This window comes from Bubalus bubalis, chromosome 23 (assembly GCF_019923935.1).
Source record: "Bubalus bubalis isolate 160015118507 breed Murrah chromosome 23, NDDB_SH_1, whole genome shotgun sequence".
NCBI classification, from domain to species: domain Eukaryota; kingdom Metazoa; phylum Chordata; class Mammalia; order Artiodactyla; family Bovidae; genus Bubalus; species Bubalus bubalis.
This window is the reverse complement of record NC_059179.1, coordinates 11,277,751-11,303,922: the sequence shown is the minus strand read 5'-3', so window position 1 is coordinate 11,303,922 and position 26,172 is coordinate 11,277,751. Positions and strand designations below refer to the sequence as shown.

Here is a 26,172-nt window from a genome sequence, read left to right as displayed (position 1 = left end):
AACAAAAGAGTCCGAAATGCAGTACTTTGATGCAATATCAAAAACAACATAATGATCTCTGTTCATTTCCAAGGCAAGCCATTCAATATCACAGTAATCCAAGTCTATGCCCCAACCAGTAACACTGAAGAAGCTGAAGTTGAACGGTTCTATGAAGACCTACAAGATCTTTTAGAACTAACACCCAAAAAAGATGTCCTTTTCATTATAGGGGACTGGAATGCAAAAGTAGGATGTCAAGAAATACCTGCAGTAACAGGCAAATTTGGCCTTGGAACACGGAATGAAGCAGGGCAAAGGCTAATAGAGTTTTGCCAAGAGAACGCTCTGGTGATAGAAAATACCCTCTTCCAACAACACAAGAGAAGACTCTACACATGGGCATCACCAGATGGTCAACACCGAAATCAGATTGATTATATTCTTTGCAGCCAAAGATGGAGAAGCTCTATACAGTCAGCAAAAACAAGACCGGGAGCTGACTGTGACTCAGATCATGAGCTCCTTATTGCCAAATTCAGACTTAAATTGAAGAAAGCAGGGAAAACCACTAGACCACTCAGGAATGACCTAAATCAAATCCCTTATGATTAATACTATCAGACTTCAGGAAATACCTCTTTCTATGGAAAACCATCCCAGTAAGTAAATAGACCTAAATGACACCAACCAGTGCCCCAGAAAAAAATGATTCCTTTTTAACACTTAAAGCCAATATATTCTAAAATGAGCATTGAGCCCACAAATATCTTTTGAACCTCATTACGTGCAAGGTATAATGCTTGACATCGCTGAAAAAACATCCTAGGAGATGGACTCTGTGCCCTAAAAAGACTTATTCATCTAGCAGGTAATTAAAGACATTTTGTGTAAATTAGAAGTGTTTAAAGGTACATGTTTAGGAAAGGTATATGCCAGTTTAGGAAATGGCACTACTTAAGAGTAAATAGGGCTCAATTTTATTTGAGTCAGTTGAATGATACTAGTCAAAATGTTGTGCATACCTTTTCAGCATCCTCCATGACACAGAGTGGACAACTGATGAGAATTTAACTGACCGCTTTCCCTGAGACAACTACATTTGTTTACAGGAGGACTTGGGCCTCTTTGTGGGCTGGAAAGGCAGAGAAGCTGGTAGCTGTTCTTCAAAGTGCTGCAAGTTAGAGGGGAGAGCCTGGGCCAAGCAGGCTGAAGCTGTGGCTTCCAGGTCTTGCTGCTCAGCATTTTACAAAGCATATTCTAACAGGTTTAGGGATAGAGGGACAGAAAAACCGAGTAAGGAAAAGAACAGGTTGGTCAAGGCTGGGGGCTCAAAGGAGGCAGTCCTGATAGCAATCTAATAGTGAAGTCCAAATTAAGCCACCCACTTAAAAAAATCTGTGAGAGAATCCAAAGCATTCTAGCATAAAGCTGAAACCATAAAAGAACAGCATGTGCTAAACTGAAAGTTTAAGGTTGACTTAATTATTGTAGATGGCAAATGTGAGTGATATTTTGCTTCTGAGCAGAACTCATTTGTAAGTCTGAGACTTACATATTGATATATTATTATATATTATGATTTGAACTATTATATATCATTCATTTCTAGGCCCATATATTGGTCTGTATTTTTGTTGTACTTATTATTTCCTTGTAGTATAACATATGGCTTTATATCTTTTATTTCTTGTTATATGACTTTGATTTTAATTGCAAGCTTCCTCACTTGCTCCTTAGGTAAAACGTAGAGTACGCATTTAAAATAATAGGTGTTTCATTCTGTAACTGGGCTCCAGGCACTATATTTTCACTTCTGTTAAGATTATGGCAAAAATAATCTTGGCAGCTGGCAAACCCAGCTCTTCCAAGGACTGCATTTAATCACTTCAAGTAAAACACTTAGCTAATGTCTAGCATACAGTACACGGTAACTTTAACACTAGTATTACTATTTTCTCATTTAATGTCTAGCAGACATTACACAGTAATTTTAACAATATTATTATTACTATTTTCTCATTTAATGTCTAGCAGACATTACAGGGTAACTTTAACAACATCATTATTACTATTTTCTCACTTAATGCTTGCAGTAGCCTCATGAGATGGGTATGATTGTTATTTCCCTTTGGAAAGGGGGGTTAAGATAAAGCAGAACTACCTGGAGCGAGGCGCTGGTCCCAACCTCATAGACACAAGAAGGGACAAAGCTAGGATTAGGAGTGACCCCTGGCTTCAGTTTCCATCTCAAACTTCTACCCTCTAGACGTCTCTTTCGTCAGGCCCCCGGGTCAAACGCGGAGGTTGCTCTTCTTGCAAGGCCTGGGGTCATACACACCCCACCCCGCTCCCGGCCCAGCCATGACCCATCTGAGCTCTCCTAATACCGACTTTCTCAGGCTCAATCCCGGCCAGTTGACCACTGCTGATGGCGGAGAAACGCAGAGGTGGGGGTGGCCTCGCCGCTGGGCTCGCAGCACCAGGGATGGTTTGGGGGATGGCGGGGTCAAGGACGTGGGGGCAAGTTGGCCTCGCGGAGCCAGCAAAGGGAAGGGCTAGGAGGGCGCGTTATCATCTGTTCAATCAACAGCCTCCCCGTAGGCTTCAGGGAACGCAAAAATATTCCCTTTTCCCCTCAAAGTGGGTGGTTTACTGATTGTACTGCTTTCATCCCAAATGAGATGCAGCGGCTTTTAGCCAAATTTGGATGGGCAGGCTCTGGATATTAAATCCAGCCCTTGACTTTTTTTTTTCTCGGTAACGCGAAGGCTAAAAGTCGCTGTCCCCTCTCTCGCCGCAGTATCTCCCGGTTCCCGTCGCTGCTTTGGGCGACTCGGGCGCACCGCGAAGGGAAGACCCTCCGGCCAGGTTTTGGGGGGCTCCTCCGAGGGAGTCTGCGTGCGGTAGGGTCTGGAGCTTTCCGCGAGCCCACCCGGGAAAGATACGGGAACTGGAGGAGGTTCCCGACCCGTTACCCTTCCCGGCTGATTTCCTGCGCAGATCGCCACTGCTCGCGGCCAGCGACCTGCGCGGTTCCATTTAAGAAAGGTTAGTTTGCGGATCGCTGCTAGTTAGATCAATAGAGCGCGCCAGCAGATAGAAAAGTTCCGAAATAGGAAAGGTATGTCGCTTTTTAAAGATTTTTTTAAAATGCAGCCACATTTGTGTCTTTATTAAAACACACAGACGCAATTTAATGTATGTATTAAAAACACAAGTACTTCTGACTTGATTGCAAAGGAGCTGTTTCTGGTGATGATGGAAATATTCTCTCTTGTTTGGGGATGGTGATAACCCATAAACTGAGTTGTCAAAACTCGTAGAAACTCTGCACTGAAGCTCTGTGCATTGTATCGTATATAAATTGTACGTCCCTTAAAACATCAGAACGTAATCCTGTAGGCATAGAAATTACTACGTGTCATTGCGTAATTGCATATCTGAATGCCGTTGAACGCAGCTGTACTTGAGTATTTTTAGCAACTAAGCGCAATTCTGTTGGATTTTTTATCTTTGCAAGCTCCGCGAAGACGGGAAAGGGAGGAAAAACGGCGGCTGACATCACGGGGGGCGGGTCGAAAGCCCTAAGAAAAGCCTTAGGACCGGAGCAGCCGCGCCGCCACAGCCTCACCATGAACAGCCACAACCGCTCCGAGCTCCACGTCCTCTGCAGCTCTGGCCAGCTGTTCCTGCAACCCCTCTGGGACCGCCTGAGGACCTGGGACGCTCTCATTCAGTCGCCCTTCTTTCCTGTCTTCTTCTCCATCACCACCTACGTGAGCTTCTGCCTGCCCTTCGTGGTGCTGGACGTGCTGTGCCCCTGGGTGCCCACGCTGCGGCGCTACAAGATCCACCCGGACTTCTCGCCCACTGCGCGGCAGCTGCTGCCCTGCCTGGGGCAGACGCTCTACCAGCACGTGGTGTTCGTGTTCCCCATGACGCTGCTGCACTGGGCTGTCAGCCCAGCTCTCCTGCCCGCCGAAGCCCCCGAACTGTTCCAGCTGGTGAGCCACGTGGTGCTCTGCCTGCTGCTCTTTGACACCGAGTTCTTCGTGTGGCATCTGCTGCATCACAAGGTGCCCTGGCTGTACCGGACCTTCCACAAGATGCACCATCAGAATTCGTCCCCGTTCGCGCTGGCTACGCAGTACATGAGCGTCGGGGAGCTCTTTTCCTTGGGTTTCTTTGACACGGTGAACGTCTTGCTGCTCCAGTGCCACCCTCTCACCGCCCTGACCTTCCACGTGGTCAACATCTGGCTGTCGGTGGAGGACCACTCCGGCTACGACTTCCCCTGGTCCACGCACAGACTGGTACCTTTCGGGTGGTTTGGGGGTGTGGCGCACCACGACCTGCATCACTCCCAGTTTAACTGCAACTTTGCGCCTTACTTCACACACTGGGACAAAATATTGGGAACTCTGAGGTCTGCTCACGCCAAGTAATGTGCACGCACCCCTCCCGGCATAGAGTGTGCTGCGGTGAGGTGTGGGTGCACCTCAGACCCGGGACATTTCACACTTGAATCAGGAGAGACACACTTGAGGTGGACTTGAGGTGGTTTTATTGTTTCTTTTTCCCATGGGTAACTTATTATCTGCTAGAAACTTACAGAGAAAATCTGATGTGTTTTTCTCAATCTAATAAGGTAATTTATTGTAATGTTTGTATATCAACGGTTGTATTCTTGATGTGGAATTCTAACTCACTTCAATAGCCTTGATTTCTGGGTATAAAGTACCCAAAATCACTGGCATATGTAAATAATCTATAAAAAGATTTGTTTGTAGAACGAGGAATTTTACTATGTTTGAAGGTGTCCTAGAACTAGGCTAAAAGAATATATTTTTATGGAGCATCTGATCTCTGTAAAAATGAAGTGTGGTCCTGCTGGGCAGTGACTCAGATTATTGTACTTAAAAAAAATATTTTTGTAGACTTGTATATTTATATTGAAATAAATGCTATTTGTGCTTGAAAAAGAGTAAAGCACCTAACTTCAACAAGTACTGGCTTCTGTCATTTTCACTAGTAGTTTGGCTGATAAAAACTGGAATGGAAGAGAGCAGTGGGATGGTAGAGGCTCACGAGTCTGCATCAGCCCAGCTGTGGAAAGAGAGGAGTCCGGTGGTGATGGAACTTGAAGGAAAGATGGCCGTAGGAGAAGGGATCTGTGTGTTGGTCTTGGTCTAGAGATTTCACAGAGGGGAAAACACCGTTGTTGTGGGTGTGTTTCAGCTGATTTGTGCATAACAGGGAACTAATGCGACTTACTCTATAAAATTTTACAGAGAGTAAATTTAAAAAGTTTTTGCTGTCTGTAAAATTTTACAGCGAGATTAACACTGGGTCACCATGTCATTATTTGGGGAGAAGGGCTGTCTTGGGGGATAAATAGAATTAGTAAAGTCCTTTGCTTTGCAAAACTGTTAAGTGTCTGCTTTAAAAGGGCTCCAGGTGGCGCAGTGGTAAAAAAAAAATCCTCTTGCCAAGGCAGGACTTGCAGGTTCTATCCCTGGGTTAGGAAGATGGCTTCAAGTAGGAAATGAGAAGCCACTCCAGTATTCTTGCCTGGAAAATTTCATGGACAGAGGAGACTGGCGGGCTGCAGTCCATGGGATAGCAAAGAGTCAGACACAACTGAGCTTGCATGCAGATAGGGAAGGGATTATGAATGAGCACCCCTCACCCCAACAACCTTTCATAAAGCTGTCTAATACAAGTGACCATCACACAGGTTGTCTCTGCAATTTGAGATTTTTGTATGTTCACTTTTCTTTATGAAGCCATACATGCAAACTGCATACTCCTTTCTCAAAGAAAGACAAAGTGAAATTTGGCCCTGGATCCCTAGTTTCTCACCTGCAAAGGAGATTGATTGTGGCCCAGATATTTTCACAGATTACAGTAATGTGCCTACAACCAACAACACACCAGTCACCCGTTCATATACCCCATTCTACTGCTGCCTAATTGTTTTAATTTTATCTTTGGGACATAGTTTAGATAGAAAGGGTAAAGTTTTTAAAAAGAATCAAGACAATTTAAAAATCTGAAGGACAGCTGCTTTGCATGGAATTCTAGGCTCATTATATATGCACCAAACTGTCTTGTTTAAAAATGAAAAAATCCATCTGAAGACTTGATAGCCACACTCTGTACCGGTGCTCCAAACATTTGGCAAAATACAATCAGATTGCCTGGCTGCTTGGCTGATTTTCCAATGTTCCCTTCCAATGCCTGTACCTTGTTGGCTTCTGCTGAAGTCACCTCCTTGATCATCTGCAGCAGGACCATGCTGGGACTTAAAGACTATATCGATGAATAAAAGTGAAATTCACAGAAGCAGGTAGTGAGGGGAAAATGCTGCACTGGAGTTAGTGTATTAATATCATGATCCACATGGTGAGTGGAAAAAGAAAAGGAGGATGAACAGACTGGTGTAGAATATATATATTAGTTGCTTTGAGCAGCTTTAAGCATCCAAAAACAGCCTGCAAATCTTAGATAATGACAGTTAATTAAAGCTCGCTTCCAGAGAAATTTTGAAATGGGTCATCCTGTCTCACTGTGTAAGGGAATTTCCCACTTAGGACAAATTGTACACATGGAAATTACTTAGGTTTAGAAACACTTTCCCAGAGTTGGATGTCTTACCAGTTTTTAATACCTCTGGAAGTGGAATGGGGAAGTGGAGAGAATGAGCAATTTCTCAGTTTTGAGAGAAGAATAATAATAATGAAATAGTGCACATTTGCTTGAACTTTCTCACATCTTTTCACTTGCTCCTCACAACTGCACTCTAAGGGATGTAGAATAATTTATTATTATTTTTCCATGTTATGAATGGAAAATTGGTGCCTGCACCAGTTAAGTGACTTGCTCTAGATTATAAATACTTGGAGTTGGAGGCAGTTCTTGAACTTAGGTCTCATAGTGTGTACTGTAACTGTCTTTGGATGATGCTTATGATAATATTCACAACTGGCAATTGAGCTGCAAACTCTGCAACACCAATAAATGGGCTCCTTCTGCTATTCCTCCTCCATCAAACACAGCTCCCCCCTAAATTCAAAGCCTCTGCTTGGCAGGAGAGAAAGCCAGGTCAGTCTTAGCAGGACTGGGAAAGCATGAAGCATGTCAAAGGCTGTATTTTCTGCATCTCTCATTGCACATCAGATTGCCTGGGAGAGAGAAGGGGACTTGACTTGGGACTTAAATAGCTAAGCAACTCTGGACAAGTTATTTAACCTCTCTGTGCTTGGCTTCTTCATCTGTAAAATGTAGATAATTATAGAACCTACCTCCCAGACCTGTTGTGAGAGATTTTGGGCTTCTATATGTGAGTGCTATGAGGGTTAGAGGTCTTGACTGTATTTGTGTTTGCTGCAAATGAAGCTTTACAATGTGAGCCCCGGGACAGCACCAGAATCATAACCTTCTGTCCACACACATGTTTGACCTTCTGCATTTACAGAGAATCAAAACAAAAAAGCCAAGTTTTTGATCCTGCTTTTATCAAAGCTGCTTCTCTCATCATCCTTTCAAAGCCCAAGTGTTGGAAAGAGACAGAAGTCTGTGTTTGTCTGATTCTGTTTCCTCATCACTGAGTCATCCCCTCACCTCTTCCTGAGGTTTCACTCCCTATTCACTGCTACCTTCCTATTGATCAAATCCAGTGGTTTCCCAGCCCTTGGTTTTCCACCTCCCTGGCTTTGTTTTAAAGGTATTTGTGTCTGCTCACCAACCTTCAGAATATGGTTCTTGCTTGGGTTTAGTGAACTTTCTCTAAGCTGTTTTCCTTCTTAATTCTCCAGCTCTTTCTTCTTCCTTCACTCTCCTCACTCTCCTTGGCAGAGAGGCAGCCTCAAGCTTCTCCTCGTTTTACTGAAAAACATCTATGTTGTCTGCACTGGCCATCCTTCCTGCCCTTCTGCTCTACCCTCTAAATCTCCACTCGCATTGCATTCTAGTGAACACACAGGCACCCAAACGTGCATGGGCCATGTGAGTGTGCCTGTATGCACCTCATACGTGTACGCACTATACATGTACCTACCGCACACAGACTATATGTCCACATACTGTCATACAGACACAGACATGTATTTGCCCACTATATATGTGTGCATGAGCACACACAATATATGTATGAACACTATATATGTACAAACATACTGTATAACCCTATACATGCATATCTTGTTGTTGTTTAGTCACTAAGTCATTTCCAACTCTTTTGTAACCCCCATGGACTGTAACCCACCAGGATCCTCTGTCTGTGGGATTCTCCATGCAAGAATATTGGAATGGGTTGCCGTTTGCTTCTCTAGGAGATCTTCCTGACCCAGGGATTGAACTTGTGTCTCCTGCATTGGCAGGTGGATCCTTTACCACTGAGCCACCAGGGAAGCCCATACACATATATATGTACCCATAATATGAGTGTATATATATATATATACTTATATATATGTACAAATGTGACATGTATATGTGTATGTATGTATTATATATATATACACACACAAAGAGAGAGACACTATATATGTGCATCCACCATATATACACACACACACGTATATGTATATGTGTGTGTGTGTATATATATACTCCTTCTCTAAGTACACACACATACTATCATTTCTGTCCTGTTTATCAGTTATCTGTGCCCCTAGTACTATGTCTCATTCTTGATAAATATTGGTTCAGTGTTGCATGAATCCTGGAAGCAGTGGAAACACAGATTTGCCATTAATCATGTTTTTATTCATTCATTCTCTCCTCCATCAATTTCTGCTTCCTGACTAAGGCCACGCTCACAACCCATGTTCTAGAGAAGGTCACAGTATACTAGGAAAGAGAATCAGGCAAGCAAGTGCATCTAATCTAATGTAGATTGTGCTATAATGCAGGGAGGGTGTTAAGAGATTGGTACGGGAGCCCGAAGAAAGACCGATCATTTGAACACTAGAAATCATGAAGGATTTGTGTGCATTCACTGGGTGGGATAAAGGATATACCTGGAAGAAGAAACAGCACTGTAAATCAGAGAGAGATGAGATAACAGAAACAGATAATCAGAGCTCTGAGCACTGGGTGAACAAGGAAGGAGCATCAAGGCATAGTGTCTTGCTGCTTGACAAGCCGTTGAAGCTGCCTAGAACTGCTTGCTCATTTGCCCTTGTCACAGGGACTTGGGAAATTGTATGGAAAATTGCTTTGAAAAGAAAGTTAGGCTTTGCTATTGCTTGTTGGTTTATGATGAGGCCTGGATGAATTGAAAAACTGCACTTGGAAATGATATGCTAGGCAATGGTTGGTAAGTGGGATATGAGTGAGAGTTCCACAGATCTTAAGCAAAGGGGTGATATATTCAGATTTGGTGGAAGAAAGTAACTGGCAGCAGAGAATGGTAGTGGTGATTCTAGCTAGGACCGTTGCAGGTTCTACCTGGATTCCAATCCTTCCTCCACTGTTTTTGAACTTGTGTGTTTGAAAAGATTACTTCATTTAAGGCTCAGTTTCCTCATCTGGAAAAAGAAGGCAGTAATACCTACTCGAAGAATTATAGTGAGGAATAAGGAAGATGCTTAGAGAATTTAGTACTCTGCTCCACCTAGAGCAAACTGTAAATAGTAGCTCCTTCGTTAGAAGTTGTTACAGAAGGGTTAGGATTTCAGGTGAGAGGTGATAATTGTGTTGCAAAACAAGTTGAGAGAGGTGGAGAGGAAGACATGGATTTCTCTCTTAACATAAAAGATGCTTATCGCGTCCCTCGTGACTCAGTGGTAAAGAATCCACCTGCCAATGCAGGAGACACAGGTTTGATCCCTGAGTCAGGAAGATCCCCTAGAGAAGTAAAGGGCTACCCACTCCAGTCTTCTTGCCTGGGAAATCCCATGGACAGATGAGTCTGGCCAGCTACCATCCATGGGGTCTCAAAAGAGTCAGACATGACTTAGTAACTAAACAATAACAATACATGCTCATAGAAAAATGTCAAACCTAGAGTACGGTGTAAGGTAAAAAGTAACGTCCATCTCCATTTAATGAGCTTACTTCCACCCCAGATATAATCAGTTAACCCTTTTTTGGATGCCAATCCCAAAGTCAGTCATTGAGTGTCTTTTTCTCTCTCTCCCTATCAGCTGGGATGCATTTAATGGTTTGCATTAAATCAATGCATAAAAGGAAGTTGTGAACAGAAATTCTTTGGACAAAGGCCCAAGAGCATTTCCTCTCTTTAAACATCTTTTGCTTATTTCTTTTTTCTGTTCCTTTTGATCATTACTCAAAACAAGAAGAGAAACTCGAGTTGTCTCTCATCCACAGGTCGCATGGGTGTCACTGAACTGTCCGGCCCAGAGGAAAAGCAAGGTTTTCCTCGCTTCCCCTTCTCATGCCTGTGGCACTTCTTTGGCACCTCTTACAGTGAGGTTGCTGAGTCTGACATGATTTAGAGGCTGAAAAGCAACAACAGTGACTTTACCCTCTGCCTTCTAGCAAAGCAACTGCCTTCTCTCCCAGGGGAAAAAGTTTCTGAAAGAAGAGGTCCTGTCTTACAGATCTTTGATCCCTTCAAGGATCTTACACTTGAAAAAAGATCAGTAAATGTCTTTGGCGTGGAGGTTCAAGGGCTTGGAGTCTGAAATGCCTGGGGTTGAGCTGCCTGATTTTTCTGCTTTGGGAGAACTCATTGGATCACTCTGAGCACGAGTTTTTCTCTCTCTGCTTCTCTGCGAATTGGGTGGAGTTTGGGGTAATAACTGACCCTGCCTACTTCCTCAGGCTGCCATGATTCTCCAGTGAGATAGAGCAAGTTGCCAAGTGGCTGTGGGACCATGTGGACCTTTGGCGTCTATGGAGGCATGAAGGCTGTACGGTCGCCATCTCCTTCCACTTCTGCCATGACCACACTCCTCCATGGGTGGAGGGCTTCTTCCATCAAGCTCCCGCCTCTAGGGCTCCAGACTTCCCTTTACTTGTATTCCTCTCCTCTGTACGTCCTGGCCCTAGCTGCCCTACTGAATGAATCTCAGGAGACATAGGAGGAGCAGGAAGCCTCAGAGAGGCCAGAAGTAGAAGAAGCTGGCCCCAGGGTAACACAGTTTGTAGAATTAGCCAGTGATAGTGTTTGTCCCCCAGTCAGAAGTAGTGACTGAGACACACCAGGAGAGGGCTCTTCTTTGTGTGCTAAGGACAGGCTCCAAGCCAGGAGTGCAGCCTGCTGGATAAGTAGAAAAGGCTTTTAAAAGTAGAAGCCTCTTGGAATTGGACAGTAACTGCAAAGAAGTCACCCTCCACTCAGCAGTTTGAATTCCCTGTTAGGATGCAAAAAGGAAGAGTGGCCCATGCTTGGCAGTGGGTTTGATCTGTCTGAGATTGAAGGATCTCACCAAGGGAAGATAGCTCACGTGCTGACATCGTCAAGCTTGGAGATTCTACAAATGCTTAGGCTGAGACATCGCAGTCCAGTTTCCCTATTTTATGAATACGGAAACTGAGGTTCAGAGATAGGAAGTGATGGTCCTGGGGTCACACAGCTGGGTTAAAATTCAAAGACCCATGCTCTCCTGCTTTTCCCTGCTGCTTCCCTCCCATCTTCTGGGTCCTGGGAACTATCTCTTGCTGAGTAGCAGAAGTGCAGTTACGGGCCACTGCTTAGAAATTGTTGCAATCTGTATTCTTCATTAATCATTTGCATAAATACAACATAAACAACTTTGCCGATTTGTGGGAACTTGAGTGAAGTGTTCATTTCAAATTTTGCTGAGATCTATTTTGCTTTCCTTCATGGGTATCTGGTGTAAACTTTTATTCCTGTGAACTCTGAAAACCCTGTTTTATAAAACATCTAAGAGCATCTGTGCAATGAAATACAACTCAACAATAAGCAAAAATGAATTATTGATGCATACAAAAACAAAGATGAATCTTAAAATAATTATGCTGAGTAAAGGAAGCCAGACCAAAAAAGTGTATACTGTATGATTCCTGGGCTTCCCAGTTGGCATTAGTGGTTAAAAAAAAAAAAAAACAAAAAAACCTGCCTGCCAATGCAGGAGATGTGGGGTTTGATCTCCAGGTTGGGATGATCCCCTGGAGGAGGAAATGGCAACCCACTCCAGTATTCTTGCCTGGAAAGTTCCGGGGACAGAGGAGAGACTGACAGGCTACAGTCCATAGGATCGCACAGAGTCGGACATGACTAAAGCAACTTAGTACGTAGCATATGGTTCCATGTATATAAAATTCCAGAAAATGTAAATGAACTCATAGGACAGAAATGTGTATGACTGTAGTAGTTTGAGGGAAGGAGAGTGGCTGCAAAGATGGACGAAAGGGCATGAAAAAGTTTTAGAAATGATGACTGCTCAGTATCTTTGTGGGTTTGATTTCATAGGTGTATACATAATCAAAATGTATTAAATCATGTACTTTAAATATGTGTAGTTTATTGTATATCAATTATAGTAGATGATAATGATGACAGTGATGATAAGTTAATCCAGGACCTTATATTTTAATTTGAGTTTTGAAGCTATTTTGCCATGAAAAAAAATATGGCAGGAGACTTAATGATAACATCATAGCCAGAAATGCACACACATCGGCAGTCTAAGAACTGTCCTTTGCTTATCTGCATTCCTGACCTGTAAGAGTTAGCCTCAGGTGGAAAAAGACCTGTTTGAGACCCTGAAAAATCCAGATTGCTTTCTCTAAGGATCTTCCAACATGCCCTTCTAACCTCTCCCCAGAGTTCAGGAGCAGCCATATTTGACTCTCTGATCCTCTGTTGTGGCCTCAGCTTTCTGGTCCTGGGTTGGAGTCGGATCCACATAGGAATATTATTATTATTTCCCAAGAATTTAGGAACTAAGCAAGTCTGCTGTCCTGTGCCATGTGCATGGAAATGCAGAGAAAGATCATCCACAGAACAAAGGGAGGACGAGCAGATTTCCAAGGAGGAGAGATGAGACACATACAGCCTGGGAAGGAGAGTTGGGGAGAGAGAGCAGTAAGGGCAATCAGCCATTTTGGTTTCTCCAAAATGGAGACTCCACAGTCTCCATTGGGGAACCTTTGGGGATTCCACAGGTTCCAGAAAGTAAGCCCTGCTGTACTTCCTGCCTGTTCCATGACTTTCCAATACCTCTCAACTATTTAAATGGCTTTCTGGTTCTTGTCACAGAGAACACTGATGAAAGCATGAGGGTTCTGTGCTGTCCTCCTGCCTTTAGGCTGAAGCAGGAGAGCTCTTTGGTGTAATCAGTCTAGGGGTTATGGATGCTGTCTTCAGTGAACAATGAATACGCGCGTCACATGCGATGGCCAGAGGCTGTGTAGCTCCACAGCCCACATGGACAAACTGACCCTGCGTGGTTCTTAGGAGAATGGGAAGCACGCGTTGCTTTAACATTATGTGTTGATTGTTGTTGCTTTTTGGTTGCTCAGTTGTGTCTGACTCTTTGTGACTCCATGGACTGCCGTGTGCCAGGCTTCCCTGTCCTTCCCTGTCCATCTCCCAGAGTTTGCTCAAACTCATGTCCATTGCGTCTGTGATGCCATCCAACCTTTTCATCCTCTGTCGCCCCTTCTTCTCCTGTCCTCAATCTTTCCCAGCATCAGGTCTTTTCCAGTGAGTTGGCTCTTTGCATCGGGGGGCCAAAGTAATGGAGCTTCAGCTTTGGCATCAGTCCTTCCAATAAACATTCAGGGTTGATTTCCTTTAGGATTGACTGGTTTGTTCTTCTTGCTGTCCAAGGGACTCTCAAGAGTCTTCTCCAGCACCACAATTTGAAAACATTAGTTCTTTGGTGCTCAGCCTTCTTTATGGGCCATCTCTCACATCTGTACATGGCTACTGGAAAAACCATAGCTTTGATTAGGTGGATCTTTGTCAGTAAAGTGACATCTCTGCTTTTTAATAAACTGTCTAGGTTTGTCATAGCTTTTATTCCAAGGAGCAAGGGTCCTTTAATTTCATGGCTGCAGTCAGCGTCTGCAGTGATTTTGGAGGCCAAGAAAATAAAGTCTGTCACTGTTTATTGATAGTAGCAATAAATCTCATCTTGACCTTCTGTTGCCTGAGGTGGGCAAGCAATGCTGTTTTATAACTGCAGATCAAATTTGTACTAAGACATCCTAAGTCCCATCAAAGAGACTTTGAATCAAAGCCTGTTTGGAAGCCCACATTCACCCAACTCCTGCTTTCCCCACAGGGGACATATCTCTATATCCTAACAGGTAATGGGCCCAACAGTGGCACATTGGAGTCTCCATGGGTATGAGGTCTTTGCTGATGTTAGCAGCTTGCTAACAATGGCACCCCACTCCAGTACTCTTGCCTGGAAAATCCCATGGATGGAGGAGCCTGGTAGGCTGCAGTCCATGAGGTCGCTAAGAGTCGGACATGACTGAGTGACTTCACTTTCACTTTTCACTTTCATGCATTGGAGAAGGAAATGGCAACTCACTCCAGTGTTCTTGTCTGGAGAATCCCAGGGACAGAGGAGCCTGGTAGGAGGCCATCTATGGGGTCACACAGAGTTGGACAAAACTGAAGCGACTTAGCAGCAGCAGCAGCAACACATAGCCCAACTTCCTCTGCTGGCCTAATTTTCTATTTGATGAATCTTGGTGTTTTCCTTGTCTCTGTCTCCTGTTGTGTCTCTACGGTTGCCATTTTCTTTCATTTTTGTTTTGCTTTGTTCTCCAGTTAACGTTTATCAAATGTGTACTGTGTGCCAACCTCTATTCGACTCATTGTACATATGGTCACTCATTTAATTTCTCACAGCAACCCCAAGAGTGAAAGAGAGGTTAAGAAACTTACCCCTTATCACTCAGCTAGTATGCACAGAGCCGTGACACATACCAGACCAACTGGTTCCAGAACCCACACTTGTTGTCACTCTTCCTCAGTAGTTTACTTCTACTTTGTCATGTCAAATTCTCATGCTCTTGCAGAAAAATGAGTCAAAAGTTGTTTGTGTGTGTGAGTTGCTCAGTCATGTCTGACTCTGTGCAACCCCATGGACTGTAGCTCGCTAGGCTCCTCTGTCCCTGGAATTCTCCAGGAAAGAATACTGGAGTGGGTAGCCATTCCCTTCTCCAGGGGATCTTCCCAGCTCAGGGGTTGAACCCGAGTCTCCCACATTGCAGGCAGATTCTTTACCATCTGAACCACCAGGGAAGCCCAAACTTTGCTTAGAAGAGTTTGTATTTGGTCTTTCCTTTGTGACCCTGTTCCTCTATCTGCAAGAAAAAGACGGCTTCCTACAAGCAGGGCTTATACTGTCATCGAGGGAGGCTGGAAGATGAACTCATTCAGGAGGACATTTCCAGAGGCAGCTTTTCCCTGTATTACCCACAGTTGGGCTTACTCAGCAGGATATTTTAAGACTGGATGGGAGGACCAACACCATCAGTTCAGCTCAGTTCAGTTGCTCAGTCATATTCAACTCTTTGTGACCCCATGGACTGCAGCACACCAGGCCTCCCCGTCCATCACCAACTCCCTGAGTTTACTCAAACTCAAGTCCATTGAGTAGGTGTTGCCATCCAGCCATCTCATCCTCTGTTGTCCCCTTCTCCTCCTGCCCCCAATCCCTCCCAGCATCAGGGTCTTTTCAAATGAGTCAGTTCTTCACATCAGGTGGCCAAAGTATTGGAGTTTCAGCTTTAGCATCAATCCTTCCAATGAATATTCAGGACTGATATCCTTTAGGATAGACTGGTTGGATCTCCTTGCAGTCCAAGGGACTCTCAAGGGTCTTCTCCAGCACCACAGTTCAAAAAGCATCAATTCTTCAGTGCTCAGCTTTCTTTATAGTCCAACTCTCACATCCATACATGACCACTGGAAAAACCATAGCTTTAATTAGATGGACCTTTGTTGGCAAAGTAATGTCTCTGCTTTTTAATATGTTGTCTAGGTTGGTCATAACTTTTCTTCCAAGGAGTAAGCATCTTCTAATTTCATGTCTGTAGTCACCATCTGCAGTGATTTTGGAGGCCCCCCCACCCCAAATAAAGTCTGTCACTGTTTCCACTGTTTACCCATCTATTTGCCATGAAGTGATGGGAACAGATGCCATGATCTTCATTTTCTGAATGTTGAGTTTTACCCCAACTTTTTCACTCTCCTCTTTCACTTTCATCAAGAGGCTTTTTAGTTCCTCTTCACTTTCTGCCATAAAGGTGGTGTCATCTACATATCTGAGGTTATTGATATTTCTCCTGGTAGTCTTGATTCCAGCTTGTGCTTCATCCAGCCCAGTGTTTCTCATAATGTATTCTGCATATAAGTTAAATAAGCAGGGTGACAATATATAGCCTTGATGTACTCCCTTCCTGATTTGGAACCAGTCTGTTGTTCCATGTCCAGTTCTAACTGTTGCTTCCTGACCTGCATACAGATTTCTCAAGAGGCAGGTCAGGTGGTCTGGTATTCCCATCTCTTTAAGAATTTTTCACAGTTTATTGTGATCCACACAGTCAAAGGCTTTGGCATAGTCAATAAAGCAGAAGGAGATGTTTTTCTGGAATGCTCTTGCTTTTTTGATGATCCAGAGGATGTTGGCAATTTGATCTCTGGTTGCTCTGCCTTTTCTAAATCAATGACAAAAGGGAGAGGGGATCACAAATGAAAGAAGTTTGCAAAGGAAATTTCACTGGTAACTCAGATACATTCTTCTGCTGGGATGGGTTGGTGACCCTCTGAAGGGAAGTAAAGAGGGAATTGGTAAGGGACTGTGGAAGTGGGTCTCATGAATGAGTCCTGGTCTCTGACCAGCCAGCCAGCCAGCTAGGCAGATAGCCAAAACTGTGGTCTGGAAGTCCAGGGGTTTACCCACATGAATGGCCTGCTTAAGTTGTGGGGGTTGGAGGGGGGTGGGGAAGCTTTTTTTTTTTGACCATGTCATCAGAGCACAGCCCAACACATCAGCCCACTCAGGACTGCTCTGTGTGCCTCCCTGGCCTCACGCCCAGCTCTTCTTCAGTCAACAGTTTCAGGAGCACTTACAATGTGATAATAAATAAGGATGATAACAATGATAATAGCAACAGCTCTTAGACAGCAATTGCTTACTATGGTTCAGGCATGCTACATGTCTGATTGCTTTGCGTCCTTAAAAACAACATTTCTGTCTTGGCAGTTACTATGGGATGGGTGGTGGTGTGTACATTGTCACTGTCTGCAGGATGCTGCATTTGAGAGCTTCCAGTCCATTCCAGATCCCAGCCTGCAGAATAAAGATGATAGTCAAATTCTGACAGACTGGAGTCTGAAATGGAGTGGAAATACACAAAGGAGGTATGTATACAAATAAGGAAAACTTTTTCCTTTTCCTTTCCAATCTGGATGCCTTTTATTCCTTATTGTACCGGCTTATTTATGCCTAATTGCTCTGGCTAACAGGATAGAACTTCCAGTAAGTTGTTAAATAAAAATAATAGTACAAAATAACCTTGACTTGTATTTGAGCTTAGAGGAAAAGTGTTCATTCTTTCATTGTTACATATGATACTATCTCTCAGCTTTTTGTATATGCCTTTTATCAGATTGAAGAATTTCTTCCTAGTTTTCCAAGTTTTTATGAGAATGAATGGTGGAAAGCATTCATTCACCAATTCTTTTACTGTGTTTTTGAGATGAGTATATGGTTTTGATTTTGGGCTTGTTAATATGGAGAATCAGATTGATTGATTTTGAAATGTTAAACCAAATTTGCATCCCTGTTATAAATCCTACATGGTCATGATGTAATATCCTTTCATTATATTGATAGATTAGCTAGAATTTTGTTAAGAATTTTTCATGTATGGTTATGAGCAATATTGTTCTATATTTTTTTTTCCTCTATTTTTTTTTTTCTGGTAGTATAGCAATATAATGCTAGCCTCATGGAATGAATTGTAAAATATTATTTCCTCTTAAATGTTACAGAAAAGTTTATGTAGAACTTGTACTGTGTTTTCCTTAAATGTTGTCTAAGTGAAGCCATGGACCTAGTGTATTTTTGTGGGATAATTCCCTCCTCCCCACCCCTCCTACCATCAAACTGAATGTCTTTAATAGATACAGTTCTACTTAGGTAATCTTCTATAAACATTCATGTACAACTTTTTGTGGGAACATGTGTTTTCACTTCTCTGGAGTATAGTTAGGAATGGAGTTGCTGGGGCATATAGTAACTGTTTAATTATTGAGGAGCTGCTAAGCTGTTTTCAAAATGAATGTACCATCTTATATTCCCACTGGAAATGCATGAAAGTTCCAATTTCTTCATATCATCTCAATACCTGTTATTTTCATTAAAAAAAAATTACAGTGTTTTGTATGCCCTTCTCAGGCTACCAATAACCAATGTTGAGATTGGACTGGCCTTTGCAGTTCCTATTATGATTGCAAGATGCCCTTTGGTAATAGTGATAGTAAACTTTGAAAAATAAAGTTTCTTACTTACAGGAGCTGGGAATTATGTAGCACAACTGGAGCCATGCAGTAAGGCCACAGGTAGGGATGGAGACTGGGGGAGAGCAAGAATACAGAGACCTAGGGTTTGACTTTTTTGTGGTCAAGAGTGGGAGCCTAGGGTTTTGTGGGTTCACTCTTTATTGATGAATTTGCAACATAAGAGGGGGCGGTGTGGCGGCAAGTGGTCCAAATGGTCAGTTACTTAAAAACAGTCCATGGAATTCTCCAAGCCAGAATACTGGAGTGGGTAGACTTGCCCTTCTCCAGAGGATCTTCCCAACCCAGGAATTGAACTGGGGTCTCCGGGACTGCAGGCGGATTCTTTACCAACCGAGCTATCAGGAAGCCCTTAAATGAGCCAGGAGCTCTAAATCCAAGATGCCTCAGTAGAGGAAGACAGTCTGGCTTTTTATCTAGCTTGTGGAACTGGCAATGTGCTTGTTCTAGATAGCCATCTTTGAAGTGGGTTAAGCCAGGTGCTTAGATCACAGAAAGACAAAAAAACCCATCATCAGGGTTTACACAACATATAGCCATTCTGGTGGGTGTGAAGTAATACTGTGGTTTTGATTTGCATTCCCTAGTGACTAATAAATGATGTTGAGCTCAGGAGTGGGAGATTGGACCAAGGTAAGTTAAGATTCAGCCTTTTTTTTTTTTTTTCCTTGATTAAGCACTTTCCTGCCCCCTAAGTTTTTGGTTTGTTTCCAGGGTCCCCAAAATGTTGTTTCTAAGAGTTTTTTCAATATCTTTAAAGAAGGGGAAATTTTGGAGTTCTTTACCTTCCATTTTCACTAATGACATCCACTTTGTATGTTTTGAGTGGTTTTAAATTCATGGAGGCTTGTTTTGTGGCTTAGTATGTGGTCTATCAGCAAATGCTTCATGTATACTCACATTAGTTTGGCCTACTGTAACACAATACCATAGACTGGGTGGCTTGAATAACAGCTATTTATTTCTCACAGTTTTGGAGCCTGAGAGGTCCAAGATTATTAGCAGATCAGTTCCTGGCAAGGGTTCTCTTCCTCACTTGGAGATGGTCACCTTCTTGCTCTGTCCTCAGGTGATGCAGAGCCTGCTCTGGACTCTATTCCTCTTCTTGTAAGGACACTAGTCCCATTATGAGAGCCTCACGACCTCATTAACACCTAATTACCTCCCAAAAGCTCAACTCCAAATACCATTGCATCAAGGGTTAGAATTTCAACTTATGAATATAGGAGGTGGGGATTCATTCAGTCTGTAACAGTACTTGAAAAGATTATTTATTCTAGTGCAGTGAGTGTTCTGTAATAGTCAGTTGAATCAAGTTGATTGAAGTGTTATTCAAGTCCCCTATATATTTATTTTCTTTCTACTTGTTCTGTCAATTTTCGAAAGTGAGTTTTTGAAGTTTCTGCTTATAATTGTGAATGTGTATATTTCTCATTTTAGTTCTATCAGTTTTTCCTTCATGTACTCTGAACTCTGTTGTATAAGGAGCAGAAACCTTTACAGTTATTATGCACTCCTAGTTTATTGAGTACCAACTATGTGATGTCGACTAAAAAAGATGTACAACTTGAGAATTGTGAGTTAAGTTTTATTTGGGGCAAAATGAGGACTGAAGCCAGGAGGCAGCGTCTCAGATAGCCCTGAGAGACTGCTCCAAAGCAGCAGTGGGGAAGGTCAATATATAAGGTTTTGGTGATGGGGGAGTTCAGTACCTTAAGCACTCGTTTCACAAAAGGGTTTTTTGTTAGTCATGAGGCTCTGATGTCACCAAGAAGGGATTTAGTGCTTCTCTAGATATGAGGAGATGCAAGGATTGAGATAATAAAATCTGTTCCTAAAAACATCCAACTATCTAAAGACCTGTCCCACCAGTTTCCCTGGAGCACAGAGTGCCTCACTCCACCCTGAACTCTCTCAAGGGCTGTTGGAAGTCATCAGCTATAACAGCATAGGGTTCAATCTCCCTAGAGGCAGATGGAAAATGCCTTTGTTGTTCAGTCACTGGCAATGCTCTTGGTAAGTGCCAATTTGTAGTTGACAGTGACAAGCATTCTCTAACCAGGTTTCTTTACATTAACTCTATTGGTTTTTAATATCTATTTATTTATTTTTGGCCGCGTTGCCTCTTCCTTTGTGCATGTGGCCTTCCTTTAGTTGTGGTGACCGGGGGTTACTGTCTGGCTCTGGTGCACAGGCTTCTCGTTGTGGAGGCTTCTCTGTTGCCATGTGTGGACTGAGTCACACTGCAGCAGGCGGAATCCTCTTAGACCAGGCACTGAACCTGTGTCTCCTGCATTGGCAGATGAACTCCCAACGACTGGACCACCAGGGAAGTCCTCCTTTGTTGTTAAAAGTCCATCCAAGCATCAGTATCTGAGTTTTAGAGAGGAGAATACTGACACACAAAGTGGTGGCGAACTTTGCACAGACTTTTACATAGTAGGATAAAACCCCAGCCAGTTAGATCCCAGAGTCCTCAGTATTAACCATTATGTTGTTTTAGTGTGGAGTGGGGATTTGAACTTTGGGCAAGGTCAGGGTAAGGAATATGATTGTACTGTAGGCCTCAATATTTTGTACAAAAGGCCTCAATATTTTGGCCTTTTGTTCTGGTTGTTGATCTGGCTCAAATCTTGGCATATTGTGCACACCTGTTAGCAGATGAGAACCATTTCCTAACAGAACAGAAGTAATTTATGTTGGAGCCAACTTTCGAATTCCACATGTTTCTATTCCTGTCTCCTTCTTTGTTTCTGTGGCCTGAAAGCTGATCTCTCTCTTTGTTCCTGGATTGTACAAAAGCAGTCTAAAGATGGCCAATGCAAAAAGATGGAGGCGCCTTAAACAGACTTGGGCAAGTCCATGAAACCTGTTGACAATGGAGCTCAGTAGCCAACCTCACTTTCCCAGTAGAGCTTCCTTCAAGTGCCTCCTAAAACCCTCTTTTTTTCTGCTTTAATCACTATAAGATAGGGAAATTGGACTTTTAAAGAAAAGAATGGATTCGAGTCTTGGCTTTTCCACTTACTAACTTTGTGTCTTTGGGAAAATGACTTAACTAATCTGTAAAATGGGTCTACTCATAGTACATAGTATTTTAATAGTAATACATAAAATTCTATTTAATTGTGGGTCATTATTATTATAATTATCTCTGTCTATAAGCAAACGAGGTTTTTTTCCTCCAGTATCTGCTTGACAGTCTGAGTCAGGACTAATAGTTGTTAGTAACTGTGTCTCTTCTATGGATCAGGCATTTTAATCTACACGATCTTATCTCATCTTCCTCAAACGAGAGACAGGCTCTCCTAGGTCATCCATGTACTATCATGCAGGTTGTGTACTGAACAAATTCAGAGAGTGACTTTTTCACAGATATCAATGTGAATGGTGCCTTCCTCCCCAAGGTATGCAATGCACACTTTGCAGACATGTATGAGGAATCCCTGGAGCAGCTAATAGATTTTATTCAGTACATAGGGAAGATTTTGCTTAAAACCACCCATGCAGTCCTCCTCCAAATCATTCTTGGAGGTGCTTTCCATGTTTTTATGATTCTGAGCAAATGACCTGAAGGTCCTTGATCATACCACCTCTTACCACGTGGTGTGATTTCTCAATACGATGCTGATGGATATGCCTGGATCATATCCTTTGAGTATTTACTTTCCACATGCCCTTACATGCCTGCCACCTTCCAAAAAATTGCTGTGAAGGAAACTGCCTTGCTACATTTGACAGAATGATGCTAAAATATAAGCACAAGTGAGCTAGTTTCTGAGTTCACCTTAGATTTATTTCATGTATTTGTGGGTGCTGAAGCCACTAGAAGTCCGAGAGGCAGTCTTTCATGAAATAAACCCTTTCATGTCTCATTTTCCAGAAAATTGCTCTATTCCTTTGGCTGTGAGATACACCTATATCCATGAATCAGCGAACGTCTGAGTTTAAGGATAAGTTAAAGGAAGAGTAGCTTTCACTAGAGCATGTTTTCTTCTTCTCTAGGCTAACTTCTTAAATACTATGGTCCCCTGAGATATTTCCATCCGAGCAAAGCTTTAACAATGATGTTTACACTCAGGACAGCTGGAGGCAGTAGAAACACTATCTTTCAGGGGATCTGAGAAGGCCTGCAGCCTGGGCTGGGCCCAGTGAGTTATGTCATTTAATAACCTCAGTCATAGTTGCAAAACGATTAGGGTACTTTTCTTACATTTTGTTTGTGCTTTCATGCTCAGTCGTGTCCAACTGTTTGCGACCCCATGAATCGCAGCACGCCGTGCAACTCCTGGAGTTCACCCAAACTCATGTCCATCAAGTCGGTGATGCCATCCAGCCATCTTATCCTCCATCGTCCCCTTCTCCTCCTGCCCCCAATCCCTCCCAGCATCAGAGTCTTTCCAATGAGTCAGCTCTTGGCATGAGGTGGCCAAAGTACTGGAGTTTCAGCTTCAGCTTCAGGCCTTCCAATGAACACCCAGGACTGATTTCCTAAAGGAAGGATGGACTGGTTGGATCTCCTTGCAGTCCAAAGGACTCTCAAGAGTCTTCTCCAACACCACAGTTCAAAAGCAGCAATTCTTCGGTGCTCAGATTTCTTCACAGTTCAACTCTCACATCCATACATGACCACTGGAAAAACCATAGCCTTGACTAGACAGATCTTTGTTGGCAAAGTAATGTCTCTGCTTTTGAATATGCTATCTAGGTTGGTCATAACTTTCCTTCCAAGGAGTAAGCGTCTTTTAATTTCATGGCTGCAGTCACCATCTGCAGTGATTTTGGAGCCCCCCAAAATAAAGTCTGACACTGTTTCCACTGTTTCCCCATCTATCTGCCATGAAGTGATGGGACCAGATGCTATGATCTTCGTTTTCTGAATGTTGAGCTTTAAGCCAACTTTTTCACTCTCCACTTTCACTTTCATTAAGAGGCTTTTTAGTTCCTCTTCACTTTCTGCCATAAGGGTGGTGTCATCTGCATATCTGGGGTTATTGATATTTCTCCTGGCAATCTTGATTCCAGCTGGTGCTTCTTCCAGCCCAGTGTTTCTCATGATGTACTCTGCATGGAAATTGAATAAACAGGGTGACAATATACAGCCTTGACGTACTCCTTTTCCTGTTTGAAACCAGTCTGTTGTTCCATGTCTAGTTCTAACTGTTGCTTCCTGACCTGCATACAGATTTCTCAAGAGGCAGGTCAGCTGGTCTGGTATTCCCATCCCTTTCAGAATTTTCCACAGTTTATTGTGATCCACACAGTCAAAGGCTTTGGCATAGTCAGTAAAGCAGAAATAGATGTTTTTCTGGAACTCTCTTGCTTTTTCCATGATCCAGCAGATGTTGGCAATTTGATCTCTGGTTCCTCTGCCTTTTCTAAAACCAGCTTGAACATCTGGAAGTTCACGGTTCACGTATTGCTGAAGCCTGGCTTGGAGAATTTTGAGCATTACTTTACTAGCGTGTAAGATGAGTGCAATTGTGTGGTAGTTTGTGCATTCTTTGGCATTGCCTTTCTTTGGGATGGGAATGAAAACTGACTTTTTCCAGTCCTGTGGCCACTGCTGAGTTTTCCAAATTTGCTGGCATATTGAGTGCAGCACTTTCACAGCATCCATCATCTTTCAGGACTTGAAATAGCTCAACGGGAATTCTATCACCTCCACTAGAAACCCAAGTAAGATGGTAGGTGTTGCGAGAGGGCATCAGAGGGCAGACACACTGAAACCATAATCACAGAAAACTAGCTAATCTGATCACATGGACCCCAGCCTTGTCTAACTCAATGAAACTAAGCCATGCTGTGTGGGGTCACCCAAAACAGATGGGTCATGGTGGAGAGGTCTGACAGAATGTGGTCCACTGGAGAAGGGAATGGCAAACCACCTCAGTATTCTTTCCTTGAGAACCCTATGAACAGTATGAAAAGGCAAAATGATAGGATACTGAAAGAGGAACTCTCCAGGTTGGTGAGTGCCCAATATGCTACTGGAGATCAGTGGAGAAATAACTCCAGAAAGAATGAAGGGATGGAGCCAAAGCAAAAACAATACCCAGTTGTCGATGTAACTGGTGATAGAAGCAAGGTCCGATGCTATGGTTTGTAGCCTGCCAGAATTCTCTGTCCTTGGGATTTTTTCCAGAGAGAATACTGGAGTGGGTTGCCATTTCCTTCTCCAGGGGATCTTCCCAACCCAGAGATCAAACTTGTGTAACTGCGTCTGCTACATTGCAGGTAAATTCTCTACCTCTGAGCCACAGGGCGAAGCCTCCCTTACATTTATATAGGGTTTAATAGAGAGCTTTCACAGTCAGAAACTGTGATCTGTATTATAACCTTGTAAATCTGGAGAGATAACTTTTTGTCTCATAAAAGAGGAAACAGGAATAAGAGGCTAGAGATGTCAAACAAGAGGTCCAAGTTCACAAATCCGTTAAGGCTCTGGCCCCTGTTTGAGCTTTCCTTTTAAGAATGGCTATAGCAATCACTGAACCCATTCAAAGATCACAGAAACCTACAGCCTTTGCTTTTCTCAATTCACTGTAACAACGTGAAGAACATTAAAGTGAGTGAGTAACTCACTAAGAAGTTATAGTGATTTTAAACTAGAATTGAGTGAGTATTCTAGTAGAATAAATCCTTGTTTTTATAAATTTTCTCATCCAGAAATATCCCTTTACATAATCCTTTATCTCATCTACAAGTGCCAACATAAACAGTAAAGGGAAGAATTGTAGTTGTTGTCTATTAAGAATTGCTTCAACAAGAACTGCCCCAAGGCCAGCGGTACTCATACCCAAAAGTGAAGTGTGATCCCTGTTGTCCTACAGAGTCAGAGGGAGGTGGAGTGTGGACAGTCCAGCCGACTGAATAGGATGCTCTGCTCTTCTCAACACCTTTAAGTTGCTCTTAAAAACAACTTTATTCTCTAAGAAATCTGTGCTTACACTCCTCAAGTGGTCCCCTGTATTACTTTGTCTTCAAATAAGGTCTCCAACGGACAGAAGTCATTTGTGTCTATATGTGTATGTTGGTGGAAGCACATGCATTAATGTACATCAACTGATGGCTGAAAACGAAGTTCTTCTTGTTTACTTTCAACATCTGGTTTCTTGGGAACAGTTGAACAAACTTAGTAGGATCTTGATGTGAATGGAAAATTTTCTGAAAAGTGGAAATATCTTTTGATTCGGTGAAAGTTGTTGCTGATCCGCAGCTTGGGGTGGAGTTTAGCCAAGAGATTAGCCTAGATCAAGATTAGGGTAGGTTGAAATGAGAGAGAAAACTTAGAAAATGGAAGTTAAGCTTTGTGATTCCAAATTTCCTTGTGTTTACTTGACAGGGTTCCAAAAACTTCCTCTTCCAAGTGAAATACCAAAGCTGTAGTTCTACTGAAAGTTAGTATTTCTAACTACCTCCAGCTCCCTTGAGGGCCATCCCTTTTTATCAAGCCTTAGCTGGTGGGGAAAGAGTTTATGACACGTAACACAGGTAGATGTGTTCCCTCTGACTAACCAGAAACCAAAAAAGACAAGAAGGGCAGAATATAACGTTAGAAACTCTTTGTTGGAGAGAAATCCTTGACAATGTATGTATTCTAGGGTGATATTTTACAAATTTTCTTTCTTGTTTTAACTGAAATTTCATGTGGACATGTAATACAAAAAATGTAGAGAAAACTGGAGCTGTTATGGTCGAATGGG

The 26,172-nt window shown here is 42.8% G+C and overlaps 1 protein-coding gene across 1 annotated transcript; it reads left to right on the top strand.

Moving 5' to 3' along the window:
- Positions 1 to 2,773: 2,773 nt before the first annotated feature.
- On the top strand, positions 2,774 to 4,988 carry CH25H (cholesterol 25-hydroxylase). The gene is made up of 2 exons (XM_006058449.4): positions 2,774 to 3,030; positions 3,503 to 4,988. The coding sequence occupies exon 2, from the start codon at positions 3,615 to 3,617 to the stop codon at positions 4,425 to 4,427; it is 813 nt and encodes a 270-aa protein (XP_006058511.3). The 5' UTR covers positions 2,774 to 3,030; positions 3,503 to 3,614; the 3' UTR covers positions 4,428 to 4,988.
- Positions 4,989 to 26,172: the final 21,184 nt, after the last annotated feature.

Bases quoted from the DNA above. Each gene is read 5' to 3' on its own strand.
- CH25H (XM_006058449.4), top strand. From the start codon at position 3,615: ATGAACAGCCACAACCGCTCCGAGCTCCACGTCCTCTGCAGCTCTGGC.